Source organism: Trematomus bernacchii, unplaced genomic scaffold (genome assembly GCF_902827165.1).
Source record: "Trematomus bernacchii unplaced genomic scaffold, fTreBer1.1, whole genome shotgun sequence".
NCBI classification, from domain to species: Eukaryota; Metazoa; Chordata; class Actinopteri; order Perciformes; family Nototheniidae; genus Trematomus; species Trematomus bernacchii.
In genome coordinates this window covers 92,452-114,928 of record NW_022987844.1, presented here as the reverse complement: position 1 = coordinate 114,928, position 22,477 = coordinate 92,452, and the positions used below count along the sequence as shown (strand labels likewise).

The following is a 22,477-nucleotide window of genomic DNA, read 5'->3' as shown; positions in this document are numbered from 1 at the left end:
TAGGCCATCCAGTTATTTTAGCCGGGCCGGCTCAGATGATTGGTCGTGCTTTTTACAGTACTACGGCTTCCACAGATGATGATTTTTTTATGGATTTCTTGTCAAAGCACTTCAGATATTCATTGCTATCGGGATGTTAAGAGCATTCCATGGAATATAACAAAAAGTGTATCTCGAGCCAGTTTCTCAAACTTACCTACCCTACCTTTAAATAGACTCCAATAAAACAGCAGTTTAAAGCAAGGAAAATGTTCCATGTTTGTTTTGTCAAAGATCCAAGGCAAGTTTATTTATAAAGCACCTTTCAACAGGAGGAAAACACATGAAATACCCCTTACCCAAGGCCATTCAGTTAAAAGTTAACAAGGCTGCCTCTTTCAATGGACTCTTGTCCCCAAAATGTGCTGACGTGCAGGGGTTAAGTTGGGATGTGATATGTGGGGTGGAGGTTCGGGGTGGGTAGCATCATTAAACTTGAATTAGTTTCCATCTAAAATGATTTATACAGACACAAAACATTTGTACGTGCTTTGTATTGGTCGGGCGTATTAGAATAGTTGAATGTGTGTGTGTGGAAATCTCAGTTCATTTGTAGGGCTGCGAGATTATGGCCAAAAGTATGCAGTAGATCTCACGGTAAACAATTTGATCATAACCACGTTCTGTGAGATTATGATCATAGCTCAGCTTTATGCACACACATACATCTAGCATGGTTTAAGAAAGGGCTCCGTGTTGCAGGACGGGTCGGGCGGTGCTGCGACTCCTGATCGGAGACACATACATATCGTTTTTTGTAAACATATGACAAATGTGCGAGGGTGATGACGTCAGGGCATCGTCCTCTGGGCCGGAGTTCATCGGTGAGAAACAGCAGCTGATCAGTGATGTGTTCAACATAAATAAGACAGGAAGGCAGAGTGGACACACTGCGGGAAGATCTCCTTCAGATCACTGCAGCAGAAACATGACCATGAAGGTGAGGACAATTTAACATTTAAAATACTCTGTTATAATTCAAAGTCCTGCATTCAGCAAAATGACCTAAGATACAGTTGTTGATGAACTTACTTTATAACCTTTTATTCATTGTATAGAAGAGGATAATTGTGATATCTTTTTATATATCTGACAAAAAGTGTTTTTTTTCTATTTCTGAGATTAAAGTCTGAACTTTGACTTTTTGAAAAGAAGAATCACTTTTGGTCCGATGTGAAAAGATGTTTTACATGTGACCCTGATCCTCTTCTGTATACTTGCTGTATATATATATATATATATATATATATATATATTATAATATCCTTCATATGGTGTGATCAAATATGAGGATAAAATGTGCTTTGTTATCTTACCTATGTGGAAGAGCATGAGAGCCACATGTGCATTTTGTTTTAGATCTGACAAAAAGTGGGGTTTTTTGTTCTGAGATTAAAGTCAGAATTTTGACTTTTTTCCCTGAAATGTATTTTGTTCTTTTTAAATCAGATTTTTCCCAGAATTACATTTTTTGACTCAGGATTTCTCAGATTAAAGTCAGAACAACATGTCCTCTGTCCAGCTGGTCTCAGTCGGCCTCGTCCTCCTGGCTCTGCTGTTTGACAGAGGCATGTCTCAGGGCTCTAAGATCCTCCCAATGGAATGCAGCGACATCATCAACAGACCCAGTGGAGTTTACCCCATCTACCCCATCGATCCCGTCTCTGCTTACCTGGTACAGCCTCTGAGAGATTTCATACAACAGTATATCTCACTGATCAAATGGATAGGATGTGTTAATGAGAACGTGTGTGTGTGTGTGTGTGCGAGTGCGTGTGCGTGTGTGTGTGTGTGTGTGTGTGTGTGTGTGTGTGTGTGTGTGTGTGTGTGTGTGTGTGTGTGTGTGTGTGTGTGTGTGTGTGTGTGTGTGTGTGTGTGTGTGTGTGTGTGTGTGTGTGTGTGTGTGTGTGTGTAGGTGTACTGTGACATGGACTCACTGGGCGGACGGTGGACGGTGAGTACCTGAACTCAAAAGCTAAATCTGGCCCCCAGTTATCTGTGAACTGAAACCTGGTCAGACAGCAGAGATGAAATATACGTACAGTATCTTTGTGCAGGATAAAAAAAAGTAAAGTATTTAGTCTAATCTATCAAATCTACAGTTTGATATATCTATCCAGAGACCGTTGGGACACTTGAAGTGTGTTAGCTAAACCATGCTAGTCAGGTTAGCTCCTGAATGCATTCAGTGAATGGCAGTGAGAAATCAGAGGCTCCACTTTAGATCTACTGTTGGCTCCTGTTCCCAGTAGAGGCTGGTTCAACTCTGTCATGCTCTTTTTCCATGGACTGGAAATGTCCATTATATTTGCTGAGAGATTTAGTATTTCCCCCAGGTGTTCCAGAGGAGGATGGACGGCTCGGTGAACTTCTACCGGCCCTGGTATGACTACAAGACGGGCTTTGGTAACGCCTTCGGAGAATACTGGCTCGGTGAGAGATGAAGACGAACCGGAGGTCCTGACTTGATCAAACTCACGGTTTCCTAGCGTTCATGGTGTCTGTTTGTCTGCAGGTCTTGAGACTCTCTCCCTCCTGACTCTGAGGAAGAATTACGAGCTGCAGGTGGACATGGAGGACTTTCAAGGCGGCAAAGTGTTCGCTCGGTACTCCTCGTTCACCGTGCAGCCCGAGTCCTCCGGGTTCACTTTGTTTGTTTCTGGATTCACTGATGGAGGGGCAGGTGAGGAACAGCAGGAAGTGCTTGATGTCTTTCTGATGTTCAGGAGACGCTCTCACACTTAGGACTGGCTTTCAGACATCAGAGAGAGACTAGAGAATGCAATTCCTGAAGAAATTGCTAGTGGGAATGCTTTATGCTGAAATGTAATGTGTAAGAAGAAAGTGAAGCATTTAGATTGAAATGATACATGAACGCTGGGGGCTTGAATGTGTGATGAGAGAAGAAAAGAAAGTAAAAAGGCTTGGAAAAGCAGCAGAATATTTGAACTGCAAACTTTTGAACTAACTTGATGGCGAATGATCTGTTGCTATGCCAACGGCATTTGATGACATCCCATAATACGCTTAGATGCGTTGATGGCTGCATCGTTACCAACCCTGTGAAGTTTTGGGCTGTTTGGAGCATTGTGTTGCCATGGCAACGGCAATTGAAGAAATCTCAAAACTGTCCCGTAGATGTCTTCACGGCTGGACTGTTAGCACACATGTGAAGTTTGAGCACTTTTTGAACATTTTCATAGGAGTTCATGTATAGCGACATCGTCTTTTATGGCGAGGGATGTGTTTCCATGGAAACGGCATATGATGACACCCCATAATTGACGTAGAGCTGTTGAGGGCAGGACCATTAACCATTATCTGAAGTCTGCTGCTCTGAGCATGTCAGTTGGAGTTATGACATCATCGTGTTCCATGACACAGGTGTTTATATTTGAGCTAACGACGTGCAGAATATTTGAACTGAAAACTTTAGAACTAAAAGCATACGTCACCAATAATGTCTAAAATATGTGGAACATGTTGAAGTCAGTATGAAGTCTCCATCAGACGGAAAGGAATAGGCTGAGACAGTCTGTTAAACTCCAGTGACCACGTCATTAGTCTGCTGCTCTAATTATGTCAGTTGGAGTTATGACATCATCGTGTTCCATAACACAGGTGTTTATATTTGAGCTAACGACGTCTCCAGAGATCAAAGGTTTCCATGGTGATCAGTGAGAGGAGAGCATTTTCATTGTTCTGAATGTTGTTACCTGTTTTGTTGAAGAACCGTAACAGATATCGGTGAAATTTCAAAGCGTGAAGCATGTCAAGGAACTTGAGCATCTGAAGTGTACTTTTTGTGTACTTTCGGGTTAATAATGTGGCCTTTTTGGCAGTTTAACTAAAGGTGTGTGGCTGCTGTGGTGGGGAAAGGTGAAATTACAATGGGTTTTAATGGAGACATGTTGAAGGTTTTTGTCACTTCATGCCCTCAAAAGGCATTTTGTTTAATTATTTTTGCTTAATTTGTTTTTATCTTTCAAGCTACGAGATGTTTTCCTACGTTTGTCATGAAGAATTATGTTTCAGGAATGTAGGGTTTGGGAATTATGTCAGGTTTAAAAGAAAATATGAAGTCAAAATGAAATCTGTCCTCCACTCTAGCTGTGACATCACACACTCTAAAATCTGAAGAAGGCCTCTTTACCAAGGTCTGAACAATGTTTAATATCTCTAAAAGTACGAATCAGATTTAAAGGTTGTGTTACACGAATAATGTCAGAAAGATGTGTAACATTTTAAAGTTGGAATGAGGTTTCTGAGTGAAAGTATGAAGGAGCAGTTAGCAGTTGAAGAAGGAGCAGTTAGCAGTTGAAGAAGGAGCAGTTAGCAGTTGAAGAAGGAGCAGTTAGCAGTTGAAGAAGGAGCAGTTAGCAGTTGAAGTTGCATGAAGATTGCTGAAGTCTGAAGATTTCTCCATTGACTTCCATGTTAAAAATGGGATGTATTATGGGATGTATCTCTGGAATTATGAAAGTTATGAATGATAAAAGTAATAGCCATTGATTCCCGACCAAGCTGAACGTTTTGATGTTTGAACGGAGTTTCTGCGATGTTCAATGTGGGAGAAGAAGCAGTGCAAAATAACCCGGCGGAATAATAAAGAATTTCGTGCGTAGCATAACAGATAGTGGGAATGCTGTGTCAGCATTCCCACTAAATAAGTGGGTAACAACAGCAGATCAGGAACTGTGGCTATATGCCGATGACATTCTTCTGTATATCACACATCTGGAGGTTCCTATATATTTAACAATGAATGATCTGGGCTGTCCTCAGGCTAATGACTGATTGACAAAGAGAACATTACCCAAAGGGACCGTGCTGTAGTTCCTTTACAGCCTAATGTTGTTATATATATTCTGGAGATGCATTTAAACTTCAGAAATCATAAAGTGTTTTAATGTGTGGAGATTATTTTCTGCTATATTACAAAATCACATGGAGAAATCCCATTGGACCAGGGACATGCTGCCTTCAGGGACCAACACAGAAATACTTCATCCCTGTATTAGTTGTATTATAATATTCTGATTATACACTTGTTGTGTTTCTGTAGGAGACTCCCTGAGTGATCATAACGGACAGAAGTTCTCCACCTTCGACAAAGACCAGGACTCTTCGACTGTTAACTGTGCCACATCATACGTGGGGGGGTTCTGGTACAACCGTTGTTACGACACAAATCTCAACGGGGTTTATCGTCAGCAGGGTAATACAGATAACGGAGTGATCTGGTCCTCTTGGAAGGGTTACAACTACTCCCTGAAATCCATCAGCATGAAGATCCGTCCTGTGCAGTAGTTCTGCAGGACAGCAACATGTCCTCAGCTGATATCAATCACATGTAATCACTCATCACTTTAAGATGGAAACAGATCCACACAGTGTGATAATGTCTACGTTTTAAATTCAAACTGAATCACTATTTGCTTCACGCTGACAATAAATGAAAACAATTAAGCTGATGTGATGTCTTCACTTTGTCTCCTGGGTCTTTCTGTCTCTGTGTCCTCACACTTTCCTGTTCACAAACAGAAATGATCACAAATCACTGCCCTCTGCTGGCAACAGAGACGAACTCCAGCTCCACCTTATTCATGGGAAAAAACATTTTAACCTTCTGAACCTCAGGGTCTTTCTCTGCAGTCTTCACCTTATTCTTAGCCACAGTCACATGCATTCCGGGGGCCAGAGCGGGCGACGTTGAGGCGCATCTTAAACTGCTGGCTAAAAATAAACGTAAATACAGTAGGATTGTTTTTCACGTCGGTGGTAATGATGTTCGTTTACGCCAATCAGAATGCACCAAAGCTAATGTGGCGTCGGTGTTTAGATATGCTAAAACAAGGTCGGACACCATAATTTTCTCTGGTCCCCTCCCCAATCTGATCAATGACGACATGTATAGCCGCATGCCATCATTCCAGCGCTGGTTGTCTTGGTGGTGCCCAGCAAACGATGTGGGTTTCGTAAATAATTGGACAGCCCTCTGGGGAAAACCTGGTCTGATTAAGAGAGACGGCATTCATCCTACTCTGGAAGGTGCAGATCTCATTTAGGCAAACATTTCAGAGCTTTGTAATCCATGACAAACTGGAGTTGAGACCAGGAGGCGGAGTCGCAGTCTTACACGCTTCTCTGCGCTCTCTCCTGGGCAGTCATTCATAGGAATCCTCAACCCAATAAACCCAATATTAACGGTGTGTGTGTCTGCCCAAGGTCAATTTAAGGTAAAACCTAATAGAGGTGTCATACATAATAACCTCATAAAAGTAAATGTAACAACTACTACAGTGCAACAAAACAGGAAGATTAAATGTGGTCTCTTAAACATAAGATCTCTAGCATCTAGAGCAATATTGGTAAATGATTTAATATCAGATTATAATATTGATATGCGCTGTCTCACTGAAACTTGGTTGAGACATGAAGAATATGTCAGCATAAATGAGGCCACTCCACCCAGCCATATCAATACTCATATTGCTCGAGGCACAGGCCGAGGAGGTGGAGTTGCAGCCATCTTTGACTCAAGTTTACTTATCAATATAATTAAATTATACCTCCTTTGAAAGCCTTGTTTTTAGTCTTATGCATCCGACCTGGAAGACTTTGCAGCCAATCTTATTTGTTACAGTGTACCGTGCACCAGGTCCTTATTCAGAATTCTGATCAGAATTCTCTGAGTTTTTATCGACGTTGGTACTTACAACAGATCAAGTCATTATCGTAGGTGACTTTAATATTCATGTTGACGACGATAAAAATAGCCTTACTGTTGCATTTAAGACAAGAGCACTTAGTTGGCATACAGGGAACTGCTTTAGGCCGGTTTAGGTCCTATCTATCTGAACGCTCTCAGTTTGTATGTGTCAACGATGAATCTTCCATGCAGACCAAAGTTAGCCATGGAGTGCCACAGGGCTCAGTGCTTGGACCTATTTTGTTCTGTGTAGCATCCTATACATCACATGTATAGGATGCTACACAGGTCACTGTAAAGATAAAGTGTCAGAGGAGAAATAAGCAAGCTTAGTTACATGAAATGTAATGAAAAATGTAAGATACAGGCTCTGTTTAATCGCCATGTAGGTTCTCTTTTATTGCACACTCAAGACAATATCAATAACAGCATCACGCTGTCCCAGGTGTGTCGTATGCATGTAAATAGAAGTTAACATTTTCAATATAAAATAAAGTGTCAGTAGTATCAAAACATATATATATATATAATAACAATAGATAGGCTCAGCAGCAGACACACCTTAGTGCAAAGTGAAGTGTCAGTATTAATAACAGTGGCATATATATAATCACAATAATACAAAATTAACTGTCCCAGGTGTAGGCAATTTGGGGTGAAGTGTCTTGCCCAGGGACACAACGACATGCTGACTGCAGTGGGGTTTGAACCTGTGCTCCCCTGATCCGAACACCAACGCACCAGACCACTGCACCACACGCCTCCCAACAAGTCATTGTACAGTTTATCAACGACGACAAGTTTTTCTTAATTTTTGTATTGAAGGCCTGTTGGATTTAATCAGCTCGCTTAGCACTGCCAGAAGCAGTGGGCCTTGATTCCTGGGCCTTGTGTGAATGCAGCAGCCGTTCGTCGTGCATCTCCTTGGCACGCAGGTCCTCATTCTCCTTGCTGACCATGGCACGGCGGTCCTCCATCGCCATGATGGTGTCAAGGAAGCTGTCATCCCGTGCCCACTTTCCTAAGGAGAAATAAGCAAGATACAAGATCAGTTTAATCGCCTAGTAGGTTGTCAACAGAGACAACATTGGACATGGTGCAGGCAGGGACAGTGTACAACATGCAGGTGTAAAGTAGAAGATAGGATCAAATAATATCAAATACAAAATAAATATCAAAGTGCCCTTATTTATTGTTTTGTGCTTAATGTATGCTTGAACTTTGTTTTATAGGGATTAGTGGACATCAGTTAGATGCGTAACCTTCTTTCAAGGCCAGAGTAGTTACAGTGTAAGTGGATTGACATCTAACATAACATGGCTGAGTACAATTATAACAATCAATAAAAAAAAGGAAAAATAAATAGAATTTCAATTACATTTTTACTTAAAGGTGGGGTAGGTAAGTTTGAGAAACCGGCTCGACATACACTTTTTGTTATATTCCATGGAATGCTCTTAACATCCTGATAGCAATGAATATCTGAAGTGCTTTGACAAAAAATCCATAAAGAAATGTAATCTGTGGAAGCTGTAGTACTGTAAAAAGCACGACCAATCATCTGAGCCGGCCCGGCTAAAGTAACTGGATGGCCTACCTGCCTGTCAGCCTTCCATCTGTGCACAAACTTATCTCGTGCCCTCATTGGTCATGTGCGCGTTCGTGTGTGTTGGAGGAGGGGCTCTGTGAGGAAGTACAGTACCTTTAAAGGTATAGGGTAACAGGAACTGCCGCTAAAACTGAAAACTTGACGTGGATCTTAAATATATAAGCAATTAAACAACATCTTACATTTCTTTTCACACAATACGTCTCCTTGCAGAATCAACACTAATTCGGCTGACTTTTATATTTGATCCAATTGGTAGATAGGCTGTATTTACGCCATAACGGTGCACAGCTGATAGAAAGGGACACCTACTGGTTAAAGCACGTTATTGCATTTTATAATTGTATTCTCTGCTCCTGTAATATGCGTCTATAGAGTACTCTCTGCTCCTGTAGTATGCGTCTATAGAGAACTCTCTGCTCCTGTAGTATACGTCTATAGAGTACTCTCTGCTCCTGTAGTATGCGTCTATAGAGTACTCTCTGCTCCTGTAGTATGCGTCTATAGAGTACTCTCTGCTCCTGTAGTATACGTCTATAGAGTACTCTCTGCTCCTGTAGTATGCGTCTATAGAGTACTCTCTGCTCCTGTAGTATGCGTCTATAGAGTACTCTCTGCTCCTGTAGTATACGTCTACAGAGTACTCTCTGCTCCTGTAGTATACGTCTACAGAGAACTCTCTGCTCCTGTAGTATGCGTCTACAGAGTACTCTCTGCTCCTGTAGTATGCGTCTACAGAGTACTCTCTGCTCCTGTAGTATACGTCTACAGAGTACTCTCTGCTCCTGTAGTATGCGTCTATAGAGTACTCTCTGCTCCTGTAGTATGCGTCTACAGAGTACTCTCTGCTCCTGTAGTATACGTCTACAGAGTACTCTCTGCTCCTGTAGTATACGTCTACAGAGTACTCTCTGCTCCTGTAGTATGCGTCTACAGAGAACTCTCTGCTCCTGTAGTATGCGTCTACAGAGTACTCTCTGCTCCTGTAGTATGCGTCTACAGAGTACTCTCTGCTCCTGTAGTATGCGTCTATAGAGAACTCTCTGCTCCTGTAGTATGCGTCTATAGAGTACTCTCTGCTCCTGTAGTATACGTCTACAGAGTACTCTCTGCTCCTGTAGTATGCGTCTCTAGCGTACTCTCTGCTCCTGTAGTATGCGTCTACAGAGTACTCTCTGCTCCTGTAGTATACGTCTACAGAGTACTCTCTGCTCCTGTAGTATACGTCTATAGAGAACTCTCTGCTCCTGTAGTATACGTCTACAGAGTACTCTCTGCTCCTGTAGTATACGTCTATAGAGAACTCTCTGCTCCTGTAGTATGCGTCTATAGAGAACTCTCTGCTCCTGTAGTATGCGTCTACAGAGAACTCTCTGCTCCTGTAGTATGCGTCTCTAGCGTACTCTCTGCTCCTGTAGTATGCGTCTATAGAGTACTCTCTGCTCCTGTAGTATACGTCTACAGAGTACTCTCTGCTCCTGTAGTATGCGTCTATAGAGTACTCTCTGCTCCTGTAGTATGCGTCTATAGAGAACTCTCTGCTCCTGTAGTATACGTCTACAGAGTACTCTCTGCTCCTGTAGTATGCGTCTATAGAGTACTCTCTGCTCCTGTAGTATGCGTCTACAGAGTACTCTCTGCTCCTGTAGTATGCGTCTATAGAGTACTCTCTGCTCCTGTAGTATACGTCTACAGAGTACTCTCTGCTCCTGTAGTATACGTCTACAGAGTACTCTCTGCTCCTGTAGTATGCGTCTACAGAGTACTCTCTGCTCCTGTAGTATACGTCTACAGAGTACTCTCTGCTCCTGTAGTATGCGTCTACAGAGTACTCTCTGCTCCTGTAGTATGCGTCTATAGAGTACTCTCTGCTCCTGTAGTATGCGTCTACAGAGTACTCTCTGCTCCTGTAGTATACGTCTACAGAGTACTCTCTGCTCCTGTAGTATGCGTCTACAGAGTACTCTCTGCTCCTGTAGTATGCGTCTATAGAGTACTCTCTGCTCCTGTAGTATGCGTCTATAGAGTACTCTCTGCTCCTGTAGTATACGTCTACAGAGTACTCTCTGCTCCTGTAGTATACGTCTACAGAGTACTCTCTGCTCCTGTAGTATGCGTCTATAGAGTACTCTCTGCTCCTGTAGTATACGTCTACAGAGTACTCTCTGCTCCTGTAGTATACGTCTACAGAGTACTCTCTGCTCCTGTAGTATACGTCTACAGAGTACTCTCTGCTCCTGTAGTATGCGTCTACAGAGTACTCTCTGCTCCTGTAGTATGCGTCTACAGAGTACTCTCTGCTCCTGTAGTATGCGTCTATAGAGTACTCTCTGCTCCTGTAGTATGCGTCTACAGAGTACTCTCTGCTCCTGTAGTATACGTCTAGAGTACTCTCTGCTCCTGTAGTATGCGTCTATAGAGTACTCTCTGCTCCTGTAGTATACGTCTACAGAGTACTCTCTGCTCCTGTAGTATGCGTCTATAGAGTACTCTCTGCTCCTGTAGTATACGTCTATAGAGTACTCTCTGCTCCTGTAGTATACGTCTACAGAGTACTCTCTGCTCCTGTAGTATACGTCTACAGAGTACTCTCTGCTCCTGTAGTATACGTCTACAGAGTACTCTCTGCTCCTGTAGTATACGTCTACAGAGTACTCTCTGCTCCTGTAGTATACGTCTACAGAGTACTCTCTGCTCCTGTAGTATACGTCTACAGAGTACTCTCTGCTCCTGTAGTATACGTCTATAGAGTACTCTCTGCTCCTGTAGTATGCGTCTACAGAGTACTCTCTGCTCCTGTAGTATGCATCTACAGAGAACTCTCTGCTCCTGTAGTATGCGTCTACAGAGTACTCTCTGCTCCTGTAGTATACGTCTACAGAGTACTCTCTGCTCCTGTAGTATACGTCTATAGAGTACTCTCTGCTCCTGTAGTATACGTCTACAGAGTACTCTCTGCTCCTGTAGTATGCGTCTACAGAGTACTCTCTGCTCCTGTAGTATGCGTCTACAGAGTACTCTCTGCTCCTGTAGTATACGTCTACAGAGTACTCTCTGCTCCTGTAGTATACGTCTACAGAGTACTCTCTGCTCCTGTAGTATGCGTCTATAGAGAACTCTCTGCTCCTGTAGTATACGTCTATAGAGTACTCTCTGCTCCTGTAGTATGCGTCTATAGAGTAATCTCTGCTCCTGTAGTATGCGTCTATAGAGTACTCTCTGCTCCTGTAGTATGCGTCTACAGAGTACTCTCTGCTCCTGTAGTATGCGTCTACAGAGTACTCTCTGCTCCTGTAGTATGCGTCTATAGAGTACTCTCTGCTCCTGTAGTATGCGTCTATAGAGTACTCTCTGCTCCTGTAGTATACGTCTACAGAGTACTCTCTGCTCCTGTAGTATGCGTCTATAGAGTACTCTCTGCTCCTGTAGTATGCGTCTACAGAGTACTCTCTGCTCCTGTAGTATGCGTCTACAGAGTACTCTCTGCTCCTGTAGTATGCGTCTACAGAGTACTCTCTGCTCCTGTAGTATACGTCTACAGAGTACTCTCTGCTCCTGTAGTATACGTCTACAGAGTACTCTCTGCTCCTGTAGTATGCGTCTACAGAGAACTCTCTGCTCCTGTAGTATGCGTCTACAGAGTACTCTCTGCTCCTGTAGTATGCGTCTACAGAGTACTCTCTGCTCCTGTAGTATGCGTCTACAGAGTACTCTCTGCTCCTGTAGTATACGTCTATAGAGTACTCTCTGCTCCTGTAGTATACGTCTACAGAGTACTCTCTGCTCCTGTAGTATACGTCTATAGAGTACTCTCTGCTCCTGTAGTATACGTCTACAGAGTACTCTCTGCTCCTGTAGTATACGTCTACAGAGTACTCTCTGCTCCTGTAGTATACGTCTACAGAGTACTCTCTGCTCCTGTAGTATACGTCTATAGAGTACTCTCTGCTCCTGTAGTATACGTCTATAGAGTACTCTCTGCTCCTGTAGTATGCGTCTATAGAGTACTCTCTGCTCCTGTAGTATGCGTCTATAGAGTACTCTCTGCTCCTGTAGTATGCGTCTATAGAGTACTCTCTGCTCCTGTAGTATACGTCTATAGAGTACTCTCTGCTCCTGTAGTATACGTCTACAGAGTACTCTCTGCTCCTGTAGTATACGTCTACAGAGTACTCTCTGCTCCTGTAGTATGCGTCTACAGAGTACTCTCTGCTCCTGTAGTATACGTCTACAGAGTACTCTCTGCTCCTGTAGTATGCGTCTACAGAGTACTCTCTGCTCCTGTAGTATACGTCTACAGAGTACTCTCTGCTCCTGTAGTATGCGTCTATAGAGTACTCTCTGCTCCTGTAGTATGCGTCTCTAGAGTACTCTCTGCTCCTGTAGTATGCGTCTATAGAGTACTCTCTGCTCCTGTAGTATGCGTCTCTAGAGTACTCTCTGCTCCTGTAGTATACGTCTACAGAGTACTCTCTGCTCCTGTAGTATGCGTCTATAGAGTACTCTCTGCTCCTGTAGTATGCGTCTACAGAGTACTCTCTGCTCCTGTAGTATGCGTCTATAGAGTACTCTCTGCTCCTGTAGTATGCGTCTACAGAGTACTCTCTGCTCCTGTAGTATGCGTCTACAGAGTACTCTCTGCTCCTGTAGTATGCGTCTACAGAGTACTCTCTGCTCCTGTAGTATACGTCTACAGAGTACTCTCTGCTCCTGTAGTATACGTCTACAGAGTACTCTCTGCTCCTGTAGTATGCGTCTACAGAGAACTCTCTGCTCCTGTAGTATGCGTCTACAGAGTACTCTCTGCTCCTGTAGTATACGTCTACAGAGTACTCTCTGCTCCTGTAGTATGCGTCTACAGAGTACTCTCTGCTCCTGTAGTATACGTCTACAGAGAACTCTCTGCTCCTGTAGTATGCGTCTACAGAGTACTCTCTGCTCCTGTAGTATACGTCTACAGAGTACTCTCTGCTCCTGTAGTATACGTCTACAGAGTACTCTCTGCTCCTGTAGTATACGTCTACAGAGTACTCTCTGCTCCTGTAGTATACGTCTACAGAGTACTCTCTGCTCCTGTAGTATGCGTCTACAGAGTACTCTCTGCTCCTGTAGTATACGTCTACAGAGTACTCTCTGCTCCTGTAGTATGCGTCTATAGAGTACTCTCTGCTCCTGTAGTATACGTCTACAGAGTACTCTCTGCTCCTGTAGTATACGTCTACAGAGTACTCTCTGCTCCTGTAGTATGCGTCTACAGAGTACTCTCTGCTCCTGTAGTATACGTCTACAGAGTACTCTCTGCTCCTGTAGTATGCGTCTATAGAGTACTCTCTGCTCCTGTAGTATACGTCTACAGAGTACTCTCTGCTCCTGTAGTATACGTCTACAGAGAACTCTCTGCTCCTGTAGTATGCGTCTATAGAGTACTCTCTGCTCCTGTAGTATGCGTCTACAGAGTACTCTCTGCTCCTGTAGTATACGTCTACAGAGTACTCTCTGCTCCTGTAGTATGCGTCTACAGAGTACTCTCTGCTCCTGTAGTATGCGTCTACAGAGTACTCTCTGCTCCTGTAGTATGCGTCTACAGAGTACTCTCTGCTCCTGTAGTATGCGTCTACAGAGTACTCTCTGCTCCTGTAGTATACGTCTATAGAGAACTCTCTGCTCCTGTAGTATACGTCTATAGAGAACTCTCTGCTCCTGTAGTATACGTCTATAGAGAACTCTCTGCTCCTGTAGTATACGTCTATAGAGTACTCTCTGCTCCTGTAGTATACGTCTATAGAGTACTCTCTGCTCCTGTAGTATACGTCTATAGAGTACTCTCTGCTCCTGTAGTATGCGTCTATAGAGTACTCTCTGCTCCTGTAGTATGCGTCTACAGAGTACTCTCTGCTCCTGTAGTATGCGTCTACAGAGTACTCTCTGCTCCTGTAGTATACGTCTACAGAGTACTCTCTGCTCCTGTAGTATGCGTCTACAGAGAACTCTCTGCTCCTGTAGTATGCGTCTACAGAGAACTCTCTGCTCCTCTTAATAACTTAAAATCCCACTGTGCAGTTTACATTAATATTCCATTTAATATTTAATAATCCATTTCTTGCACAATAATATCCTGCATTATATTTGTTACTGGAAATGTGTATTTCCACATGTATATATATTTATTTGACTATTTAATGCTATTAAAGTCTGTCTGTCTGTCTGTCTGCCTGTCTGTCTGTCTGTCTGTCTGCCTGTCTGCCTGTCTGTCTGCCTGTCTGCCTGTCTGTCTGTCTGTCTGTCTGTCTGTCTGTCTGTCTGTCTGTCTGTCTTTCTGCCTGTCTGTCTGTCTGTCTGCAGAATTTAGGAGTAATAAAGTATTTTTCATTGGCCGTGTACTCTCGCGAGATCGTATCCGAGATATTTTGACGTCTCCCTGTTCCAGCCTTCTCATTGGTCCTTGTGGGCTTCAGTTCAAACAGTTACGCGCGAGGAGCAGAGCTAACGCTAGCGAGCTGTCGGTTTTGTCCCTTTGAATGCGATGTCCGCTGAATAAAACACAGCTTCAGTGAGTTACTCTTCAATATAATGTTTATCTCAGTTGTTCGGCTGTGTTTTAATGTCGCGTGTGGTTCCTAAAGGAGTTTTAAACTCAACTAACGGACGCGTGTGTGTTTATGAGGGCTAGCTCGATGTGGCTAATGCTAACAACAAAGATGTTTACAGCTGTTTATTTCTTATGATTGTTACTTTATATTTAATATGTTTATAGTTAGTTAATGGTAGTGTATATATTTGTGTATGTCTGATCGGGAAATACCGCTTTATTTGCAGAGGTGTCGAGTAACTAAGTACTGTCCTCAAGTACTTAAGTACAATTTAGAGGTACTTGTACTTTACTTTAGTATTTCGATGTTATGCTACTGTGTACTTCTACTGCACTACAGTTCAGAGGTACATGGTGTACTTCTACTCCTCTACAGTTCAGAGGTACATGGTGTACTTCTACTCCTCTACAGTTCAGAGGTACATGGTGTACTTCTACTCCACTACAGTTCAGAGGTACATGGTGTACTTTTACTCCTCTACAGTTCAGAGGTACATGGTGTACTTCTACTCCTCTACAGTTCAGAGGTACATGGTGTACTTCTACTCCACTACATGTATTTAATACCTTTAGTAACTTCACAGATGTGGATGAATGATGTGAAATATAACCAAGTGTTAAATCAGACTTTAGTTCCACCTGGAGTAAATCCACAAGCTACCCTGCAGTATACAAAGTCATTCAAACTAGCTGCACCTTTACCAGCTTTGAGAACACTTTCATGATCAATCATTATAAAACATATCATATATATTATTCTGAAATGGACCAATCTGCACAACGACTACTTTTACTGTACTTTCACTATATTTTGATGAGAATACTTTTCTACTTTCACTTGAGGAACATTTTGAATGCAGTACTTTCACTGAAACAGAGTATTCCTACACTCTGGTACTTCTACTTTTACTCAAGTACAAGATCTGAGTACTTCTACTTTTACTCAAGTACAAGATATGAGTACTTCTACTTTTACTCAAGTACAAGATATGAGTACTTCTACTTTTACTCAAGTACAAGATCTGAGTACTTCTACTTTTACTCAAGTACAAGATATGAGTACTTCTACTTTTACTCAAGTACAAGATCTGAGTACTTCTACTTTACTCAAGTACAAGATATGAGTACTTCTACTTTTACTCAAGTACAAGATATGAGTACTTCTACTTTTACTCAAGTACAAGATATGAGTACTTCTACTTTTACTCAAGTACAAGATATGAGTACTTCTACTTTTACTCAAGTACAAGATCTGAGTACTTCTACTTTTACTCAAGTACAAGATATGAGTACTTCTACTTTTACTCAAGTACAAGATCTGAGTACTTCTACTTTTACTCAAGTACAAGATATGAGTACTTCTACTATTACTCAAGTACAAGATATGAGTACTTCTACTATTACTCAAGTACAAGATATGAGTACTTCTACTTTTACTCAAGTACAAGATCTGAGTACTTCTACTTTTACTCAAGTACAAGATATGAGTACTTCTACTATTACTCAAGTACAAGATATGAGTACTTCTACTTTTACTCAAGTACAAGATCTGAGTACTTCTACTTTTACTCAAGTACAAGATCTGAGTACTTCTACTTTTACTCAAGTACAAGATATGAGTACTTCTACTTTTACTCAAGTACAAGATATGAGTACTTCTACTTTTACTCAAGTACAAGATCTGAGTACTTCTACTTTACTCAAGTACAAGATATGAGTACTTCTACTTTTACTCAAGTACAAGATCTGAGTACTTCTACTTTTACTCAAGTACAAGATATGAGTACTTCTACTTTTACTCAAGTACAAGATATGAGTACTTCTACTTTTACTCAAGTACAAGATATGAGTACTTCTACTTTTACTCAAGTACAAGATATGAGTACTTCTACTTTTACTCAAGTACAAGATCTGAGTACTTCTACTTTTACTCAAGTACAAGATATGAGTACTTCTACTTTTACTCAAGTACAAGATCTGAGTACTTCTACTTTTACTCAAGTACAAGATATGAGTACTTCTACTATTACTCAAGTACAAGATATGAGTACTTCTACTATTACTCAAGTACAAGATATGAGTACTTCTACTTTTACTCAAGTACAAGATCTGAGTACTTCTACTTTTACTCAAGTACAAGATATGAGTACTTCTACTATTACTCAAGTACAAGATATGAGTACTTCTACTTTTACTCAAGTACAAGATCTGAGTACTTCTACTTTTACTCAAGTACAAGATATGAGTACTTCTACTTTTACTCAAGTACAAGATATGAGTACTTCTACTTTTACTCAAGTACAAGGTCTGAGTACTTCTACTATTACTCAAGTACAAGATATGAGTACTTCTACTTTTACTCAAGTACAAGATATGAGTACTTGTACTGACCCTAAGGCCTTGAAGCATCACATGTAGATCACATGATGAAGGCAGCAGCTCTGATTGGACCACCAGGAGGGACAACAGGTGTTAATGTGATTGATGTCTCCTGCAGAAATGATGGAGTCTTGTTTTGGGGAGAAGCCGGAGAGAGAGGGGCCGGTGGTCGTGGACGACATCAAGAGAGACCTCCTGGAGGAGTTCAATGCTCTGCCTGCACAGGTACCTGTCTGTCTCTCACCTGTCTGTCACCTGTCTGTCTGTACCTGTCTGTCACCTGTCTGTCTGTACCTGTCTGTCACCTGTCTCTCTGTACCTGTCTCTCACCTGTCGGTCTGTACCTGTCTCTCACCTGTCTGTCTGTACCTGTCTGTTTTAAAGGTCACCTATTATGCAGAATCCTCTTCTTCATGTCTCTTCTTCATCAACATGTGTCCCCTCTTCTTCATGTCTCTTCTACATCGACATGTGTCCCCTCTTCTTCATGTCTCTTCTACATCAACATGTGTCCCCTCTTCTTCATGTCTCTTCTTCATCAACATGTGTCCCCTCTTCTTCATGTCTCTTCTACATCAACATGTGTCCCCTCTTCTTCATGTCTCTTCTTCATCAACATGTGTCCCCTCTTCTTCATGTCTCTTCTTCATCAACATGTGTCCCCTCTTCTTCATGTCTCTTCTACATCAACATGTGTCCCCTCTTCTTCATGTCTCTTCTTCATCAACATGTGTCCCCTCTTCTTCATGTCTCTTCTTCATGTCTCTTCTTCATCAACATGTGTCCCCTCTTCTTCATGTCTCTTCTTCATGTCTCTTCTTCATCAACATGTGTCCCCTCTTCTTCATGTCTCTTCTTCATCAACATGTGTCCCCTCTTCTTCATGTCTCTTCTTCATCAACATGTGTCCCCTCTTCTTCATGTCTCTTCTTCATGTCTCTTCTTCATCAACATGTGTCCCCTCTTCTTCATGTCTCTTCTACATCAACATGTGTCCCCTCTCTTCATGTCTCTTCTACATCAACATGTGTCCCCTCTTCTTCATGTCTCTTCTTCATCAACATGTGTCCCCTCTCTTCATGTCTCTTCTTCATCAACATGTGTCCCCTCTTCTTCATGTCTCTTCTAATCAACATGTGTCCCCTCTTCTTCATGTCTCTTCTTCATCAACATGTGTCCCCTCTTCTTCATGTCTCTTCTTCATGTCTCTTCTTCATCAACATGTGTCCCCTCTTCTTCATGTCTCTTCTACATCAACATGTGTCCCCTCTTCTTCATGTCTCTTCTTCATCAACATGTGTCCCCTCTTCTTCATGTCTCTTCTTCATCAACATGTGTCCCCTCTTCTTCATGTCTCTTCTTCATCAACATGTGTCCCCTCTTCTTCATGTCTCTTCTTCATGTCTCTTCTTCATCAACATGTGTCCCCTCTTCTTCATGTCTCTTTTACATCAACATGTGTCCCCTCTTCTTCATGTCTCTTCTTCATCAACATGTGTCCCCTCTTCTTCATGTCTCTTCTTCATGTCTCTTCTTCATCAACATGTGTCCCCTCTTCTTCATGTCTCTTTTACATCAACATGTGTCCCCTCTTCTTCATGTCTCTTCTTCATCAACATGTGTCCCCTCTTCTTCCTGTCTCTTCTTCATCAACATGTGTTCCCTCTTCCAGGGCTCTCGGCTAACTTCTTTCACCATCCTCCCGGAACCGTCCCGAAATACAATCTAAGCCGTCCCGAAATTAATGTGGACCGTCCCGAATTTAAAATATTAGTTTTTCTACATTATCATTAGTTAAAATCATTCAAAGTGACCTTTAACATAAATAAAACATCATACAAATCATTAGATGATAATTCATCAACCTTTTTAATTGAGTAAATCAGTCAAACACATAAACAAAGGCCAAATATATTTAAAAAAAAACACACAAGCGAGAAAGTTACTCTAATATTGAATCCAATCAAGTTCTATCCAATTATCAAAAACATCCAACACTCTGTCCTGAAGACAGAAGACAGAACCCAGAGTAACCACTAACCAGGATGACAGTCTGTAACACAGTCAGGAGACCTTTACAAACTGCCCCGCCCCCTCGCACACAGACGGGGGAGAGAGCTCTCTCGTCTGGATTGGAAAGATCGAAAATAAGATCGAAAATACATCATAGACGCATTTTGTAGACTTATTGCATATTAGAAACGGAGTTGGCGAAACTAAAACTGCGATATAATGTTCATGTAGCAATAATACATGACATATATGTTTTAAATGTCTCCACTACCGATAAAAAGTCAGATAACGTCGGAGCTTAACGCTACCACTGTCTTTAATAATTCCGGCCCGGGGCCCGTTTAATACCGGGGCTCGGTACCCATCCCTACATGGGGAGAGACGCAGCATATTGCTAAGGACTAAATACGATGGAGAGTTCTCATCTCAGCCTTATTACCCATAGGGGATGAAGAGGAGTTAGTAAATAAAGAGGCCGGCGCTCCAGGGTTAGGTTCTGCTGTGCGTTTTCGTGATGTAACGTAAACAATTGCAGAATTCCTCCACGGGATGCCATTGTCATTGTACATCACTCAACGCGAAATACACACACTCAGTACATAGCTAGACCCAATAATTTGCGGGCCAGGAGTTTGCGGGCAACAGCTGTGTGTGTGTGTGTGTGTGTGTGTGTGTGTGTGTGTGTGTGTGTGTGTGTGTGTGTGTGTGTGTGTGTGTGTGTGTGTGTGTGTGTGTGTGTGTGTGTGTGTGTGTGTGTGGTGTGTGTGTGTGTGGTGTGGTGTGTGTGTTGTGTGTGTGTGTGTGTGTGTGTGTGTGTGGTGTGTGTGTGTGTGTGTGTGATGTGTGTGTGTGTGGGTGTGTGTGTGTGTAGTGTGTGTGTATTTCGCGGTTTGCTAAATGTTTTGTGCGTGTGTGTTTATGTTGACAAGGAGGTTTAATAACTGTGTGCTACACAAAACGTGCAGTCAGTTTCATTTTCATCGCCGTTCGTACTGTAGTAGAGTTATCAGGGTATTTTTATTTTAACTCTCGTCCCAAATTCGTCCCAAGATTATTTTTTTATCCTCCCCGACCCTATTTTTTTCGGCCCCGGGACGACGGGACGTCCTTAAGCTCGAGCCCTGCCCTCTTCTTCATGTCTCTTCTACATCAACATGTGTCCCCTCTTCTTCATGTCTCTTCTTCATCAACATGTGTCCCCTCTTCTTCATGTCTCTTCTCTATCAACATGTGTCCACTCTCTTCATGTCTCTTCTTCATCACCATGTGTCCCCCTCTTCTTCATCAACATGTGTCCCCCTCTTCTTCATGTCTCTTCTTCATCAACATGTGTCCCCCTCTTCTTCATGTCTCTTCTTCATCAACATGTGTCCCCTCTTCTTCATGTCTCTTCTTCATCAACATGTGTCCCCTTCTTCTTCATGTCAGTCTTCTTCATCAACATGTGTCCCCTTCTTCTTCATGTCTCTTCTTCATCAACATGTGTCCCCTCTTCTTTCGTGTCTCTTCTACATCAACATGTGTCCCCTCTTCTTCGTGTCTCTTCTTCATCAACATGTGTCCCCTCTTCTTCGTGTCTCTTCTTCATCAACATGTGTCCCCTCTTCTTCGTGTCTCTTCTTCATCAACATGTGTCCCCCCTCTTCTTCAGTCTCTTCTACATCAAACATGTGTCCCCTCTTCTTCATGTCTCTTCTTCATGTCTCTTCTACATCAACATGTGTCCCCTCTTCTTCATGTCTCTTCCTTCATCAACATGTGTCCCCTCTTCTTCATGTCTCTTCTACATCAACAGTGTCCCCTCTTCTTCATGTCTCTTCTACATCAACATGTGCCCCTCTTCTCATGTCTCTTCTTCATCAACATGTGTCCCTCTTCCTTCATGTCTCTTCTTCATCAACATGTGTCCCCTCTTCTTCATGTCTCTTCTACATCAACATGTGTTCCCCTCTTCTTCATGTCTCTTCTTCATCAACATGTGTCCCCTCTTCTTCATGTCTCTTCTTCATCAACATGTGTCACCCTCTTCATGCTCTTCTACATTCAACATGGTCCACCTCTTCTATGTCTCTTCTTCATCAACATGTGTCCCCTCTTCTTCGTGTCTCTTCTTCATCAACATGTGTCCCCTCTTCTTCATGTCTTTTCTTCATCAACATGTGTCCCCTCTTCTTCATGTCTCTTCTACATCAACATGTGTCCCCTCTTCTTCATGTCTCTTCTTCATGTCTCTTCTACATCAACATGTGTCCCCTCTTCTTCATGTCTCTTCTTCATCAACATGTGTCCCTCTTCTTCATGTCTCTTCTACATCAACATGTGTCCCCTCTTCTTCATGTCTCTTTTTCATGTCCTTTTCTTCATCAACAGTGTTCCCCTCTCTTCATGTCTCTTCTTCATCAACATGTGTCCCTCTTCTTCATGTCTCTTCTTCATCAACATGTGTCCCCTCTTCTTCATGTCTCTTCTACATCAACATGTGTCCCCTCTTCTTCATGTCTCTTCTTCATGTCTCTTCTACATCAGCATGTGTCCCCTCTTCTTCGTGTCTCTTCTACATCAACATGTGTCCCCTCTTCTTCATGTCTCTTCTTCATCAACATGTGTCCCCTCTTCTTCATGTCTCTTCTTCATCAACATGTGTCCCCTCTTCTTTCAGTCTTTCTCATCAAACATGTGTCCCCTCTTCTTCATGTCTCTTCTTCATCAACATGTGTCCCCTCTCTTCATGTCTCTTTTAATCAACATGTGTCCCCTCTTCTTCATGTCTTCTTCTGCATTCAACATGTGTCCCCTCTTTTCATGTCTCTTCTACATCAACATGTGTCCCCTTCTCTTCATGTCTCTCTCATTCATCAACAGGTGTACCTCTTCTTCATGTCTCTTCTACATCAAATGTGTCCCTCTTCTTCATGTCTCTTCTTCTATCACATGTGTCCCCCTCTCTTCATGCTCTCTTCATCAACATTGGTCCCTCTTCTTCATGTCTCTTCTTCATCAACATGTGTCCCCTCTTCTTCATGTCTCTTCTACATCAACATGTGTCCCCTCTTCTTCATGTCTCTCTGTTCTTTCAACATGTGTCCCATCTCATTGTCTTTCATGTCTCTTCTTCATCAACATGTGTCCCCTCTTC

General features: G+C 42.3%; 2 protein-coding genes across 2 annotated transcripts in view; both read left to right on the top strand.

Moving 5' to 3' along the window:
• The first annotated feature begins 796 nt into the window (after positions 1 to 796).
• Positions 797 to 5,513, top strand: LOC117468660 (microfibril-associated glycoprotein 4-like). The gene is made up of 6 exons (XM_034112885.1): positions 797 to 979; positions 1,562 to 1,714; positions 1,955 to 1,993; positions 2,376 to 2,472; positions 2,555 to 2,722; positions 5,105 to 5,513. The coding sequence occupies exons 1-6, from the start codon at positions 812 to 814 to the stop codon at positions 5,347 to 5,349; spliced, it is 870 nt and encodes a 289-aa protein (XP_033968776.1). The 5' UTR covers positions 797 to 811; the 3' UTR covers positions 5,350 to 5,513.
• A 9,302-nt stretch (positions 5,514 to 14,815) lies between these two features.
• The window catches only part of LOC117468663 (kinesin-like protein KIF20B), a 37,422-nt gene continuing 29,760 nt past the window's right edge, over positions 14,816 to 22,477 (top strand). The window contains 2 exon segments of the mRNA XM_034112889.1: positions 14,816 to 14,910; positions 17,447 to 17,553. Coding sequence (XP_033968780.1) covers positions 17,449 to 17,553 — 105 coding nt within the window. The 5' untranslated portion in view covers positions 14,816 to 14,910; positions 17,447 to 17,448.